Below are 16,204 nucleotides of genomic sequence, written 5' to 3'. Positions count from 1 at the left end.
GTATGTGCCACACCATTTGAACAGCTACCATTAGTTACTGTGTAATTGTTAAGCAATAATTAAGCGGAGTTCCGGCCTCAAAAACGACTTTGGGCCATCCGCTTGCTCTATGTCACCTGTAAAAGAAATGGATAGTCCCGATTTTTTTTTGTTTACTTACCTTGTTATTGAAGAAAATATACTTACCTTTCTTCCACTTCCTCCCTCTGCAGCCGCGGCCCGCACTGTCACTTCCTGCTTGCATTGACTCCTGGGAGCTGAACATCATCTCTCCCAGGAATCAATGCACCTGCACCGGCTCCGATTGTCAGTTCTGGTGCAGGCGCATCATTTCCTGCTAAACAGCTTCTGGGCATGCCCAGAAGCTGTGCAGGGATGACGCGCCTGCCCCGGAAGTGACGAGTGGGGCCGGTGCAGTGCATTATGGGACAGAAAAGGACACGGAAGAGGACGCAGAAGATGACGCGCTGGCTTCAGCTGCCCACACCTGAGATGGCAGCTCTGGAGAAGAAATTTTCAAGGTAAGTATTTCTTCTAAAAGGTAAGTGCGACCTGGGACAATTCCGAGGCTATCCATTGTGGAATGTACTAGCCCTGACTGTCCCGGGGGTATTTTTAGTGAAGATTAGTTTCCGAGGCCGGAACTCTGCTTTAAATAGGAGCTGGATTTGTTGCCACCCTCCCCATGGCACAGTTTGTTCCCAGATGGGGTGCCGGGGTAGGACAGGCAACACTCCTATCATTAACATATATCTCACGACTGCTGCTTTAAATCTACTGTGCTACTAACAGCCAATGTACTCATATGCAAAACTTTATGTTACCAGTATCCAGTTAAACAGAAGACATTACTGTTTGTATTTTTGTTTCACTGCTTGTACCTGTACTTGTGAAAAAAAAAAACAATAAAAATGATTGCAACTAAAAAGTCTATTTGCCTTTAGTAAACCAACCCCTGTGTGTCTAAATGGCTGTAACTGGGGGACAGGAGCAAAATTGAAGCAGTTGCCTATAGCAATTAATTAGGATTAGTCTTTCATTTATGAAAAAAATAATCTGTCTGGTTGCTGTAGACATCATTTTCACTTATTCCATTTATTTATTTTTTTACAGTGCAAGATCAGTTAGGTTGGGTTCACACTTATGCGATCACAGACATCTCATGTGATTCACACCACATTGCGGTGCAGATCACAGGCAATGTCTTTGTGATGCAAATTCAGCCATACAAACGTATGGCTGAAATCGCATCACATTCACACCAAAATGATGGGGGACTCTTTTTTTGGTCCGCACTGGAATTGGATCGCATGGGTGTTCACACTTATGCAGTACAATTCCTACAATTCCTACACCATTTCACAGTTTGCAATGTGATCTGTGGCTGTCATTAACTTTACATTGACACCCCCCAGAGGTTTGCAGATGTCAATGTGAACCAGTGTGCGATCCAGTTGCGATGTGGGAACCAGCACTGAATCGCAGGATTTCCCTCATCGCACCAGTGTGAACCAGGACTTAAGTTACACCTGTGTGCCAGAACGAAGAGTTGACTCAAACTCAGACATGCTGTCAAAGCTATTTTGATAAAGTTAGGAATACCTTGAAATCCTTCGAGATTGCTCTCCTTATTGACAGCAGGGCTGTTATTCAGTTTCTGCATCCGGATAAACGATCTCTTGCGGTATTGTGCAACTGCCACAGCAATAAGTAAACTCACTGCAAACATATAAATGAGTGATAAATCTGTATTTTTCCATAACCGAAAAAAAATGTTGTTTAAAAATAAAAATTAGTACAATTAAAGTAAATTATCGTTCAACAAATGCCTGAAAACAACCAGAAGGTGCTTAATTGCGGTACCTACAGATATCTAAACATATTGCTATCAGTCTTCTAGCAGGACAAACAAGGCTTTCTTTTTTGCAAAAATTGTTTTACAAAAAAAAGTGCAAAAAAATAAAAAAATGTATATTTTCTACAATCTCTCTTCTCTTTAATCTGTGTTAGTTACAATTTGTGCTACTGTAGATAAAAAGAATACATTTTTTTTTTCTATCGTTTGTTCAGTTTACAATGACACTGCTTATAGTACAAATCAATGCATGGTTAATTCAAAATCAAATGAAGGCTTTTTCAATGTTGCAATTTTTTTTTTTTTTTATGTGACGCAAAAAATTACGAAATAAATAAATAAAAAACAAAAAAGTCGATTAAGAGTATTTTTCTTCATGATATGCATTTTTGTTTTAATATAAAGGTTCGTCTTGATATTCTTGTTTTTTTTTGTATTGTTGATATTATTTTGCTTTATGATTAAAACATTTACCTAAGTAGGTTGTTTATCTGCTATAATGTTTTATCTGTCAGCTTTTTGACTGTAATTGTCATAATATTTGGAAATTGTCCATTTAATAATAATAAAATTTGAAAAAAAAAGACAAAAAAGTTATAATATTAATGGTGAAAAAAAAAAAAGAAAATAAATCTAAGGGAAGGAGGGAACAAAATTGATTAGGAAGGAGAATAGAACAGAGTAAATACAAAGGAACAATAATGGTATTTCTTATTTCTGAATTAAGTGTCCCGAACAGTGTTTATAAATTTATTTTATTTTTTTTTACAGCAGTGACTACAGCTACCTGCTGTATTACTCAGTAACTCCCGGTTTTCACTTCATCAGCTAGGAATTTCAGGTAAGTAAGGAGGGGGAAGAGGAACAGGGTGAGAGGGTGTGCTACGCATGCCCTAGGTGCTTTAGTGAAGGTATTTGGGTGTAGGATGCTTTATGTCCGTAACCAGTATACAAAGACTCAATAATTTACATACATATTATGTAAAATGCAGAATAAATTTTACAAAAAGGATTCATACCAAAAGGGAAACTGGCGAGAAATACAAGTGTAAATCCAAAGCCAACACCACTTCCTTCAAAGTAATTTGTGAATTTAACAGGTACGCATTTTTCCAGATCGTCAGAGTTAAGTTGTGTAGGCTGCGGGCACGGATCACCTAGGAATTGAAAATGCATTTTTGTTTGGATTTTTCTAAGTATACAAAAGTATTTATTTCATCTTATACAATATGCTTTTTCAAGAATTTAAATCAATTAAAGGGTGTTTTAAATAAGTAAAAATAAAGCAACATTTGTGCTATCTTTTTTTTACAAACTATTTTATTAGGAAGGTCAGAAACATGTACAATCATACAGAGAAGAAAATGTGTACAGTAATATTACATTATATATTTAGACAGAGCTAATATCTCAGAATGTTGTATAAAGACTTGGACATATATTGCGCCCAGTTATAATAGATATAAAAGACTATTGCTACAATATCGTACCATATTAACAGATTAAATAGGCACATATAATGAAAGACTAACAGTAAAGGGGGTATTGATGAGTGAATGATTTATTCAAATGGAACAATAAGTTTTATGAGAGTAGTATAGTATTAGGTTTGAAGGTAAATCCCAGTTTCTTCTTGAAAATATGCATAGTATCATAAAGAGTATGGTAGATGCGTTCAGACCATTTGATCATTTCCATCCTTGCTAACACCTGTGGCCATGGAAGGGAAGAAGAACGCCAATTATATGCTAACATCCATTGGATAGAACTAAAAAGGGTGTGAATAACTCTCATGCATGGGGTGGGTATATCAGTTATGGGGATAAACAAAAGACATATTTGTAGGGTAAGGGTTGTTGTTTTACCTGCTAAATGTACTGCCCTCGTAGTAGTTTCTTGCCACAGGGGTTGTAGCATTTGCAGCTTCACAAATTATGCACAAAGGTTCCTTGATTAGGGCATCTCCTAAAGCAACAAGGGAAGGCTGTAGAGTAGAAGGAGTGTATCTTGGGAGGGGGCATATACCATCTAATGTGTAATTTTATTGGCGTTTCCCTGATGGATGTTGACTGGGTACATTTACGTAAGTTGTCTATCATAATACCCCACTATTGGTAAAGGAGCAGTCCAGATCTGTCTCTCATTAAAGCACAGGTTTGCATTTTTCAGGAAGGGAAAATTCATTTAGATAGCTATAAATACAGTGATCAGACCCCTTATCTCTTGGGGATGATGTGCAAATTTGTTCAAATTGGGAATAAGGGGACTTGAGAGTTAAGGAGTATTGTTCTGAAAATAATTTTTCTGAGTTGCGTATACCGTGTGAATTTCCATTACTGGTAGATTATATTTTGATTGCAAAAACTCAAACAAGCAGAATTCATTGTTTATTGTAAGAAATTTCAGGTTTGTACGATTATGTCTTCATTTGTGCTATCTTTGAAGCTACAGTTTACAAAGCACACATCAGGGCCAAAGAATTAGAGTCTGTATTGTAAATTTGTGAATAGTATTTTTTTGGAACCCTTCTTTATGTAAAGAAGAGAGTAGCATTTGGGATGTGTACTTGTCACACACATAGGATACAAGTATATATAATTACTGGGAGTGCATTTTAGTTTTCATTTTCTTCTCATTGTGATTACAACCTATTGTTCATTTTATGGCATGTCATGCACAGTAATATTAGGGGAAGCAAATAAAATGTAAAAATCCTGTAATACAGCAAAAAAAAAAAAAAAAAAAAAAAAAAAAAAACCTTGTAATTCATTAAAACCGATAGAAGAAAATTCTATAGTTAAAAAAAAAAAGGTCTAAACTGAAATTCTGAAAATGTTGTAATTAGCAGTCATATACATACAATATGTTGCTGTTGAATTTATAATTGTAACAGGAATTTGAAAAGACAGAAAAAGAGACTATACTCACTTGCTTTCCAAACAAAAACATCTTTTTGAAGTGCGCCATCCATGGTCTTAGTGGCAGCTACAAGCACATCATGGAATGTAATGTTCTGTATTTGAGCTACTTCATCCTCTTTAAAGAGCCTAAAAAAATAAAATAAATTTGTATTGTTTTGGAATTACCTGTAATCATATATGAATGTCTCCTAAAATGTTAGAATAATTAAAAAAAGACAACCTTATTTCACAAATAAAACGCATAACAATTTATATTGTCCTTACTATATTGAGCAAGATTATTATACAGTCCTTGATGCAAAAATGATTTTAATCTGAAGGGAAATTCTTGGCATAAAGGTAATTGACTCAGGTATTCTGATAAGTGAGATGAAATGAGAGGTTTGTTTTTTTTTTTAAATAAAGGGCTTCACAAAAAGTCCTTTATTTAAAAAAAAACTCAGATATTCTGATCGGTAAGACAAAAGGAGAGGTTTGATTTTTTTAAATAAAGGGCTTCACAAAAAGTCCTTTATTTAAAAAAAAAAAAAAAAGTCCCATCACCAATCATGTCATCCAGCTATGCAGATCCATTATCAATCACAATGGATGACAACCATGTGACCCACCTGACCAAAAACACTACGTCCCATGCATGATTCCTGCCAGTCTCTCACTGCAAATGACAGTTCCTGATTTGTTTACTAAATGTGTAACCAAACTGGCCAGTGATGGTGCCTGACATCAGTGACATCGGCTGGGAAATCTGCTTGTTTACTGTGTGAAACAAGCCAGTGGGTAAGCTTAGAGATCATTCCTCTACTGGCAGTAGTGGCTAAACATGTGCATGATGAAAAAAATTTGTTTTGTTTAAATTCGGTAGTCTAGTTATTTAGTTTTGTTAAATTCGGTGGATTCATTCAATTCACATTCAGAATTCATATTCGGAATTCGTTATATGTCTTTTCGAATTTTCTCAGAATTTACAGATTTTTCCGATTTGAAACGTTTGAATCAATAAATTTTGAATCAAAAACATTCGATTTTTTAATTTTTTTTCAAATTTGAATGGGACAAAGTGAACAAACAAAAGAAAAATTGTTGTCAAAAGATTACAATGATTCTTTAAATCATCTTTGGTTTAACAAAAACAGCATTATTTCAAAATGGTACTCTAATAACACACACAGTCTTTGATTTCAGAAATAGGTTTACAGTTCGAATTCGATGTAAAATTTTATTTGAATTTCTGAAATGCGGACAAAGTTAGTTTCATTATTTGGGGCTTTTGGTAAATTTAGTTTGAATTGCAATTCGGGTATTTAAATATATCCAAATCTCTGAATAAGGAAAAATTTGTCTGAATGTTTATTCGGAACGTGACACCACCACTAAATGGATGTGTTTCGGCTACAACACCAGTTAGAGTTTGGGCATGGGCAAGCAGACCAAATCTGCCCATTTATTTTATTCATCAAACCACAAACAGCTAGCATTGAACCATCCATTGCTCAAGCTCCTCCCAATTAGTAACCTGCTTTTAGGTAAGTTTAAAAATGTAAAATAGCTCACATATTTGTTTTAAGAAGATCATCCTTACATATAGCTAATAATCTGTAAAAAAAGACAACAGCTTCCCTTAACTTACACATTTTTTGCTAAACATCTAATACCAAAGCTTTAAACATGTTTATGTGAGATACACAATGTCACCCCAGAACATTGATTAAAGTGGTTGTAAACCACAGGCATGAAATTTGAAAAAAGCATATCCTTCTATAGTGTGTACTTGTCTCAATGAAGAGCACTTATTTACTAAAGCTAGAGTGCAAAATTAGTCACAATTCTGCATAGAAATCACCCAGCTTCTAACCTCAGCTTGTTCAATAAAAGGGATTGTAAAGTCTCATTTTTTTTTTTTTTTTTAAATAACAAACATGTTATACTTACCTCCTCTGTGCAGTTGGTTTTGCACAGAGCAGCTCCTCTTCTCGGATCCCTAGTAGCTGCTCCTGGCTCCTTCCTCCTGTTGAGTGCCCCCACAGCAAGCTGCTTGCTATGGGGGTACCCGAGCCGAGCTGCATCTCCGTGTGTTCATTCAGACACAGAGCTGCCGCTCGCCCCCACCCCCTCTCTCTCCTGATTGCCTAACTGACTTTGATTGAGAGTTGAGGGAGCCAATGGTGCTATGGCTGTGTCTCAGCCAATTAGGAGGGAGAGTCCCGGATGGCCGAGGGACTTGTAGTCATCGCTGGAAAGAGAGGGGGCTCAGGTAAGTATTAGGGGGTGCTGGGGAGTCTGCTATACCCAGAAAGCTTTTTATCTTAATGCATAGACTTTACAGCTCCTTTAAGCTTTAGGGTTTTATTTTTATCTAAAAGGAATTTCTATGCATTAAGATAAAAAGCTTTCTGGGTGTAGCAAAACCTAGAAGCTGATTGGTTTTTATGCAGCACTGTGATTAATTTGCACTCCCTAGCTTTAGTAAATGTGTAATTTCTGTCTGCTGCTTTGTTCCTCTGCTATCAGCATGAATTCCTTTTGACAAGCTTTCCTGACTCCAAGAGAAAAATTGTGACAGGGAAGAGACCTCTAGCAGATTGGCATCCTCAGATCTGTTCCTGTGAGCTGTGTGAAGTGGGGTGTGCTTCTTCCCTTTAAGGCTCAGTTCACAGTGCCGCGACTTGCCATGAGACTTGGGAGTTCACAGTCACATGACAAGTCGCACCCTATTAACTGCCACTGAACCATTCTAATCAGTGCAACTCAAGTCACAGTGACTTAGAAAAAGTTTCCTGTGCTAATTTGGGGCGACTTCATCACGACTTGCATTGACTTCTGTTAATGATGTCACAAGCAAGACGCAAAGGTGGTGCAAGTGTGAACCAAGCCTAATCAGCTCTCCTCACTGAGCTCTGCAGAGTTTAACTTCAGTTCTCCACTCCCTTTTTATGAACTCTCAGACAAGCTTATAAATTTAGCACTTTGAACGGATGTAGAGAAGAGAAAAATGCAGATAGACAGATACAACTTATGTAAGAGGATTTGTTTCATCTCTTTGTGTCACCTGAGGATAGTCCCTTTGTTAGGTATATGTAAGGCTTTACAACCACTTTAAATATTGGTTCCCTGATCATTTCCTCTCTATACATATATCATTTATCTCTAAGAACAATAACATACTCGTTTTTAGTATTTTCAAACCAAAATCGGTCTCCATCTCGTAGACGGTAAAATTGATCCAGAATAATTTTTGATATAATACTGCCAGCATTCCCATTGATTTCCAGCATTGCACCAGGTATAAGCTCCAGCTTTTCTGTGTCATTGCCATACAAATTTGAAAGCTATAGAAATAAGGAAAGTTAGTGTTTGATATTGCAAACATTTTATAATAAAATAATTCACTGAACAATTTTCTTCATTCCACATAACAAAAATACAAATACAAATTGTGCTTTTAGATGGTAGAATATATGAATTTCAGATGGCTCAAAGCAAGGGTGCATGCCAGCATTGTCAATTCGTTTTCAGCTATGCCAATCATACTGTATGACCCTGTGTTCAGATAATGAAGATAAACTAATGAAGCTACAATAGTTTTTTGTTGCAGGTTGTTCATTTTGCAACCAAATCTTATCTAAGAAAAAGAGGTGAAGCTCTACTGACTTTCATCATCCAATCACAAACTACTGTTTTTGTTTATTATTTATTTTCCTTGTGATATGTGGGTATTCTTTGTACAGGTAAAACTATTGAGAGTGTGATGATAGTGAGGTCTGATGCAAGCCAAACTTTTCGGACAGAAAGAGGGAGTAATACTGAACACCACCCTAATTTTTCCCAAATCTCGCAAATCGGTAACAAAAACTGTTAGAACTAAATCTCATATCTGTACTTCAGCAGCTATGCTTAACACATTTGAGTACCAACCTGTGAAACCCTTTTACTACCAGTCCATTTTTAAGTTTTAAGAGATGTGATAGTTTGACTGACAATTACTTTATCATGTAACATTGTCGAATCAATGTTAAATCAAGTTATAGCATGTCCTCTTGGTGGTATTTTTTAACGACAACAAACATTTAAAAAAAAAAAAAACCTGTATAACCTTACTCTCTGTTATAAAACATATCAAAAATGCCAGGACTGTTTAACCCCCACTTCCCCCAAATGACCCTTTTTTGGAAAGTAGACACCCCAAGATGATTTTATTTTTTGCCACATTTTTTTGAAACTGAAGAAACATGTTGGTATTGAGGTGGTTTAAAACATGGAGCTTGGTGCTGATGCATTAAGTACAGCACATCATTATTTACTTTCATGCACAGAATGCATGAAGGTAAAAAAAAAAAAAAAACTTTTAAACCTTTTTGACTTTAAAACTACTTAAAGTATTTTTCACTTTTAAATCCTATTTTTATTTTCCTGTTTCTTTTGTCTGGTTTGTAATAAATATTTCTTCTGTGGTTTCCTTTTCTTTTCATTATAATTATATTTTAAAAATCTATATGTCGAATCGCTGAATGGTATATTCAGTAATGAGCAAACAAGTTACTGTAGTGTAAACTTTTATCTGAGCATTGTAGCGAGTAATACAGAAATGTCCTTTAAAGGTCAAAATGTTGTGAATGGTAAGTGTCTCCAATACAATATAGGGTGACGACTATGGTGTGTGTGGAGAGAGTTAACTGTTCAGTTAACCTGCCTTTGTGACAATCAATTTTTATTCTGCCCGTGCTGTTCTCCAAACTGTAAAATCTCTGTACACTGTATTCAGTGGCGTCTCCAGCTTTCATATTTTGGGGGGGCACATGGGGGGACAGGGACAAAAGTAGGGGGGCCGACAATAAAATGCAGTATATATATATATATTATTTTTATTTTTTTTTCCCAAGAATAGAATGTACTCCAGAGGTCTTGTTACAAATTCACCTTTGTTTTGTTCATGCAATATACAATACAATTGAGCGTCAATGTTTCAATCTGACTAGGGACTTTTATCAAGATGCTAAAAAGTCCCCAGGCATACTTCCGAGAAGGAAGCTGGGGAGTCTCTTTAACATGACCTATAGACAAAAAATTTGCATTATGAAGGGCTATCAAACGCATAAACATGAAATATTCCAAACACTTTGTCACAATTCCTGACAATGGGCATCAAAAAGGCAAAAAGATGAAATATTCGTGACAATGGGCATCAGTGCAAGAAACCATAGGGGGCCACCCTGACCACCCCCACCCATCGGTCCCGGGGGCCTTCCCTGTGTGCATGGTGTGCTTTCCACTGATACAGGGGGCCTTTATTACTTTCCCACAGCAGGGCTCTTTCATGTTCTACAGTGGGCCTCCTTCCTGACATCTTAGGTCCCCCATGGTGGTGGAAAGCAAGGGATATGTGACCAGCAACCAGGCCCTGGTGTTCCACCACTGTGGAGGTTCCCAATTTCCTCTTGCTGTCCTGCCCCTGCTATTGACAGGGCCAGTCTAGCGTCTGTCTTCATGGCAGCGCATTAGGATCCAGTGCTGGTTACATTATGGGACTAATGGGCAAATGTGCGGAAGGGCTGGCACTACTGGTTGTAGACAGCTGTGCTCTCCGCCAGTCCCTAGCAGCGATGACACTGCATAGCCTTCTCTGTTGACATGCCATTTGGATGCAATCTGGGCGATTCTCCCAATTGGATCGAATATGTGGACATAAACACAATATTTAATAGAATCAAAAGTACAATCACATATATATCAGCCATATGCTCAGCAACTGTGTGGGCTGCATTCCAGTAAGGTGGGGGCTCTAATCAATAAAACCACTATCATATTTATTTTTAGATCTGATCGGGAGCATCACCCAGAACACATCCAGATCACCATGTCAACAGAAAAGGCTATGCAGTGTCACAGCTGCTAGGCGACTGGTGGAGAGCCCAGCCATCTACAACCAGTAGTGCTGCCCCCTCTTCCCCATATGCCCCCATCAGCCCCATAATGTAACCAGTACTGGGTCCTAATATGCTGCAGCTGCTGCCACTGAGACAGAAAACACCAGATTGGCATTGTCAATATCAGGGGCAGGACAGAAAGAGGAGGCTGGAAACCCCCCTGGAGGCTAAACACCAGGACCTGGTCACAAGTGCGACCCTGGTAGTTCTGGCATGGGCTCAGCAGGATGATTCCCCCATCCACCTTGAATGTGTAGATGGGGGAATTTAATATTTTTTTCGTCAACACAATAGTTGAGGTCCGGTTCACACTGATGCGGTGAGGGAACTGCTGCAATTCCTTTCCCGCAATGCATCAGAATTGCAAGCAGTTCACACTGCGCTCTGCAAACCACTGCGGGTGTCAATATTAATGATACCCACAAACTGGTTTGCAGTGCGCACTGTGGAAGCCGATGGAGATGGAATTGGATCATATGGGTCTGAACACCCTTGCGATCCGATTCCAGTGCAGACAAAAAAAAAGGGTCTTGCACCTTTTTGGAGCGGATTCAATGCAAATTGAGCCACACACAATGTATGGTTCTATTTGCATCGCACTGAATTTGCATGTCATTTGTACAGGAATCTTGTGTGATTCCTGGACAAATGACATGCAATGCAGTACACTGCATCAGTGTGAACCCCACCTGAATGAAACAAAATCCGTGCATTGGAAAATAAGTGTAATACAAGGTATTACTCACAGCGCGTGTCGTTGAGCAAAATAATAATAACTAATGATGTGCTAAATATGTGATACTGAGTATAAAAATGTATGGTGTGCTCTTGTGATTATAATAAAATAACTTTTGGCTGCTTATAGCTCTATTTAAATGCACCCTATAAAATACTGAACTCGTGCTTATTGTGACTTTGCATTCCTATGCCAAAATGCATCAAAAAAATAAATTATCAAGTGAAATGTGATATGCAAAACTTAAACCATATAATGCAAAGAAATATTAGTGATAAAAAATTACTGGTGCAGAAAAAATAGTGAAAATTATTAAACTGTGATTGGTGTCCAATATACTGAAATATAGTGTCCAAATAGTCCAGAAAAATTAGTCCAAAAGAAATATTCCAGCTTCAGTGATGGTGTTGGAAATACCAATCAGTGCAATAGTGTTGTCACCCTCCGTGCTCCTGTGCGATAAGGTAGGCAATTCAAACTCACCAGACGGTGTTGACCCACAATGTCTTATGACAAGTGGGTCAGTAGAGCTTTGTGTGGTAGGTATCCAGCGGGGTCCCAGCCATCCGTGTCCGGGTGGTCCTGGATGCTCAGTTTTCAGAAAATTCTGCAGACAGGAAGAAGTGACCCAGCAGAGATAAAGAATCACACATGGCTCCCACCGGGTCCCAAACTTGGGAATGGTTGATAAATTAAAGGAGATCATCCCTTCCACACTGAGCTCAATGTGTACTTCATTCATCCTGTCTGCAGAATTTTCTGAAAACTGAGCATCCAGGACCACCCGGACACGGATGGCTGGGACCCCGCTGGATACCTACCACACAAAGCTCTACTGACCCACTTGTCATAAGACATTGTGGGTCAACACCGTCTGGTGAGTTTGAATTGCCTACCTTATCGCACAGGAGCACGGAGGGTGACAACACTATTGCACTGATTGGTATTTCCAACACCATCACTGAAGCTGGAATATTTCTTTTGGACTAATTTTTCTGGACTATTTGGACACTATATTTCAGTATATTGGACACCAATCACAGTTTAATAATTTTCACTATTTTTTCTGCACCAGTAATTTTTTATCACTAATATTTCTTTGCATTATATGGTTTAAGTTTTGCATATCACATTTCACTTGATAATTTATTTTTTTGATGCATTTTGGCATAGGAATGCAAAGTCACAATAAGCACGAGTTCAGTATTTTATAGGGTGCATTTAAATAGAGCTATAAGCAGCCAAAAGTTATTTTATTATAATCACAAGAGCACACCATACATTTTTATACTCAGTATCACATATTTAGCACATCATTATTTATTATTATTTTGCTCAACGATACGCGCTGTGAGTAATACCTTGTATTACACTTATTTTCCATTGTTCACTCTTAGGGTCATCCACAGCGCAATCCCATTGTCACATTTATAAAACCAATTGGCCCGAGGAAGTGTTCTTTCACATTTACAAAATCCATGCATTGGCTAAGTTCTTAATGGAAGTGAAGTTTGTCAAGCTCTTGGAAGAACAGAGAAGGGGGGGGGGGAACAAGGGAGGGAGATGGGGACAGTTCAGCAATCACAATATACTGTATACTGCACAGCTGTACTCACCCAGCAGGGTTAAAGCTCTTCCACTTCCCTCTCTCACACACCAGACACCACCATATTTCATGTTTCCCGCCCACATCTCCTCTCAGATATATCTGCATGCGGGGAGGAGAGTGGGCGGTCCAGGCAGACACACAAGGAGCTTGTATTCCCTCTCCTCTGCTGTCTGTGAGGGGAGAGGGGAGGGGGGAGGAGGGAGGAGGGAGTGTGCTGGCTCGGCTGTGTCATACAGACAAGACACTCGCAGCCTCGTATACACAGTGTGAATCAGGCTTTTTTTTTCAATCCGGACTCTACCATTACAGCCTGGGGGGGGGGGGGATGTATCGCACAGCACCAGAACAGCAGCCTTCTTCAGCCCTTTTTTTTTTGATTTAGTGCTTTCTCTGCCATATAAAATAGTAACAAAAACGGCATTTTATTTGGGGGGGCACATGAGGGGGCACAGAGTAATATTGGTGGGGCCATGGCCCCCTCTGGCCCCCCCCCCCCCTAGCGACGCCACTGATCTGTATTGTTAGGCATTTAAGGAACACTTTGCAAAAAGCATGTGAATTTATACACATCTACATTTGTTAGAGATGTGAGCAGGTTGCCATTCTGGAAGATCACATCCGAAAAAAGCAACTTCCAACACTAAGCCAAATGGACAGCCTTAAAACAAGTCTTCTGCTTACTGAGCAGGTGGTTAATGGAATTGATGTGGAGAGTGGATGACTCATTTTCAGGTAGGAAGATGGGTTCATATAATTAGGGGACAGTGGTAGTGGATCACAGAAAAGGAAGGCCAGTCCTGTGTTTGAGCACAAAAACAAGTTGGCTGAGGATATGGAGGTGGCAAACTCAGAGGTGGCATCCCTAGATGTCACTGCTAACCCTAACAGCTGAGAGAGCAGCCTATCTAGTTGGGGATGGTGAGGGTATTAAGGCCTAGACAGTTGGTGGTAATATGGGATTCTATAATCAGAAGGAATGATAGAATAATTTGTCACCAGGATCACCTCAACCAAATGGTTTGCTGTCTCCTTGGTACTAGGGTTCCTCATGTGGTAGGCTGGGTTAATAAATGATTTTAAATCTATGTTGAACTATGCTCCAAGGTTATATTCCCTGGAATATTGACTGTGCCATGTCCAATACAGAAAAGGCAAGAGGAGCTTAGAGAATTGAATGCTTTTTCAAAGACCAGGTGTAAGAGGGAAGGATTTTGGTTTCTAGAGCATTGGGCTGACTTATCATTGGGGTGCAACCTAAATGCTAAAGATGGTTTGCACCTAAATGGAAGGGGATCTTCTGTGCTAGGGTAAGGTATATGGGAAGAGTGTAGCATTGAGGGGGAGGGTGCACTAAAATATAATGGGACAGATAGGTCAGTCAGTGGTCAGACATTAATTAAGGGTGGAATGGGAGAAGATAGGGGGAAGGTTATATCAGGTGACGATGAGTTTCCTTTGTAACAAACAACCATTGGTAATTATAGTAATAGTACTGCTAAAGAAGATATGCAAAACACAAGTGCAAAATGTGAAAATAAACTACAGTGTTTGCTCACCAATGCTAGAAATCTACCCCGAAAAACAGGAGAATTGAAAAGCTTTGGTGCATGAAGAGAACCATGATTTGTTTGGTGTTGCTGAATCTTGGCAAAATTCAGCTAATAATTGTCCTGGCTATGTTCTCTTTTCGAGAGACAGGGTAAAACGTAAAGGTGGTGGTGTCTACTGTATGTGAAAAATTATCTCAAATCAATAGTGAATGCAGACTTTGTTGATGGAGAGTGTGATGATGTTGAAGCATTATGGGTGGAGCTGAACATAGGTGTGCATACTTCATAGTTAATTATTGGAGTTTGTTATAGGCCCCCCCCCAATGTTAATGAGGAGGTGGAGACTCAGCTCCTTGCACAGATAGAAAGGGCTTCAAGAGCTGGGAGGGTGATAATAATGGGGGATTTTATCGATCCTAAAATTGCCTGGAGTAATGGCACTGCTGGAAGAGTAAAAGGCGGACATTTATAAACTTATTACAGGACAATTTGATGGTCCAGTTCATAGAGGCCCCAACTAGAAATGATGCTCTGCTGGACCTGGTAATCTCAAATCATGCAGAGATTATTGCTAATGTTCAGAGAAAGGAGCATCTGGGCAGCAGTGAGTATAACATGAATGTATTTGAAGTGATTGTAAAGTCTCATTTTATTTATTTTTTTAATTACAAACATGTTATACTTACCTCCTCTGTGCAGTTGGATTTGCACAGAGCAGCCTGGATCCTCCTCTTCTCTAGTCCCTCTTTGCTGCTGCTGGCCCCTCCCTTTAGTCAAGTGACTCCACACTCCACAGCAAGCAGCTTGCTATGGGGGAACCCGAGCTGAGCTGCAGCTCTGTCTGTCCATTCAGACACAGAGCTGCCATTGGGGCCCGCCCCATCTCTCTCCTGATTGGCTGACTGACTTTGATTGGCAGCCACAGGAACCAATGGCCCTGCGGCTGTGTCTCAACCAATCAGGAGGGAGAGTCCCACACAGCCAAGGGACTTGTAGACATTGCTGGACAGAGATAGGGTTCAGGTAAGTATTAGAGGGTGCTGGGGAGGCTGCTGCACCCAGTAGGTTTTGTTATCTAAATGCATAGAATGCATTTATGATAAAAAATCTTCTGACTTTACAACTCTTTTAATGTTGGCTGTTAACAACAAACATACTAGAAAAATAAACACACTTAATTTTAAAAGAACACATTTTCCAAGGCTGAGGGCTGCTCTACTAGGCTTGGTCTGGGAGGGAATGTTATCATTGAAGAACACAGAACAGAATTGGAATTGCAAATATAGAATATCTAAAAAGGAAATCAAGGCTGCACAAATTTAGAAGAGGTTTTAAAAGAGAGTAGAACAATCCCTAACAAATTCTTCAAATTTACAGTATTAACAGTGAAAAGTTCAGGCCTGAGCATGTAGGCCCTTTACTAGATAATGTTGAGTTGGTGACTGGGGAAAAAGAGAGTTTAACTGTATTAAATACCTTCTTCAGCTTTGTGTATACAAAAGAAGATAGGCGGCTCAGGTTCTTAATGGGGATAGTATTGACATAGCCCCAAATGATCCACACTGGATCAAAACTGACACGTTTCCGAAACATTTAGACAAAATGAAAGTGA

The 16,204-nt window shown here is 38.9% G+C and overlaps 1 protein-coding gene across 2 annotated transcripts in view; it reads right to left on the bottom strand.

The window, feature by feature from the left end:
* LOC309554254 (dual oxidase 1-like) overlaps positions 1-16,204 on the bottom strand; it is an 89,258-nt gene that overhangs the window by 26,186 nt on the left and 46,868 nt on the right. For both annotated transcript variants that reach the window (XM_082255893.1, XM_082255894.1), the window contains exons 13-16: positions 7,939-8,102; positions 4,784-4,902; positions 2,875-3,012; positions 1,603-1,719 (exon numbers count right to left, since the gene is read on the bottom strand). In XM_082255893.1, coding sequence (XP_082112019.1) covers positions 1,603-1,719; positions 2,875-3,012; positions 4,784-4,902; positions 7,939-8,102 — 538 coding nt within the window. The remainder of the gene's footprint in view (positions 1-1,602; positions 1,720-2,874; positions 3,013-4,783; positions 4,903-7,938; positions 8,103-16,204) is intronic.

This window comes from Pelophylax lessonae, assembly GCF_965119305.1.
Source record: "Pelophylax lessonae genome assembly, chromosome: 4".
NCBI classification, from domain to species: Eukaryota; Metazoa; Chordata; class Amphibia; order Anura; family Ranidae; genus Pelophylax; species Pelophylax lessonae.
The sequence above is the reverse complement of the archived record's forward strand: the minus strand, read 5'-3'. Positions and strand labels throughout refer to the sequence as shown.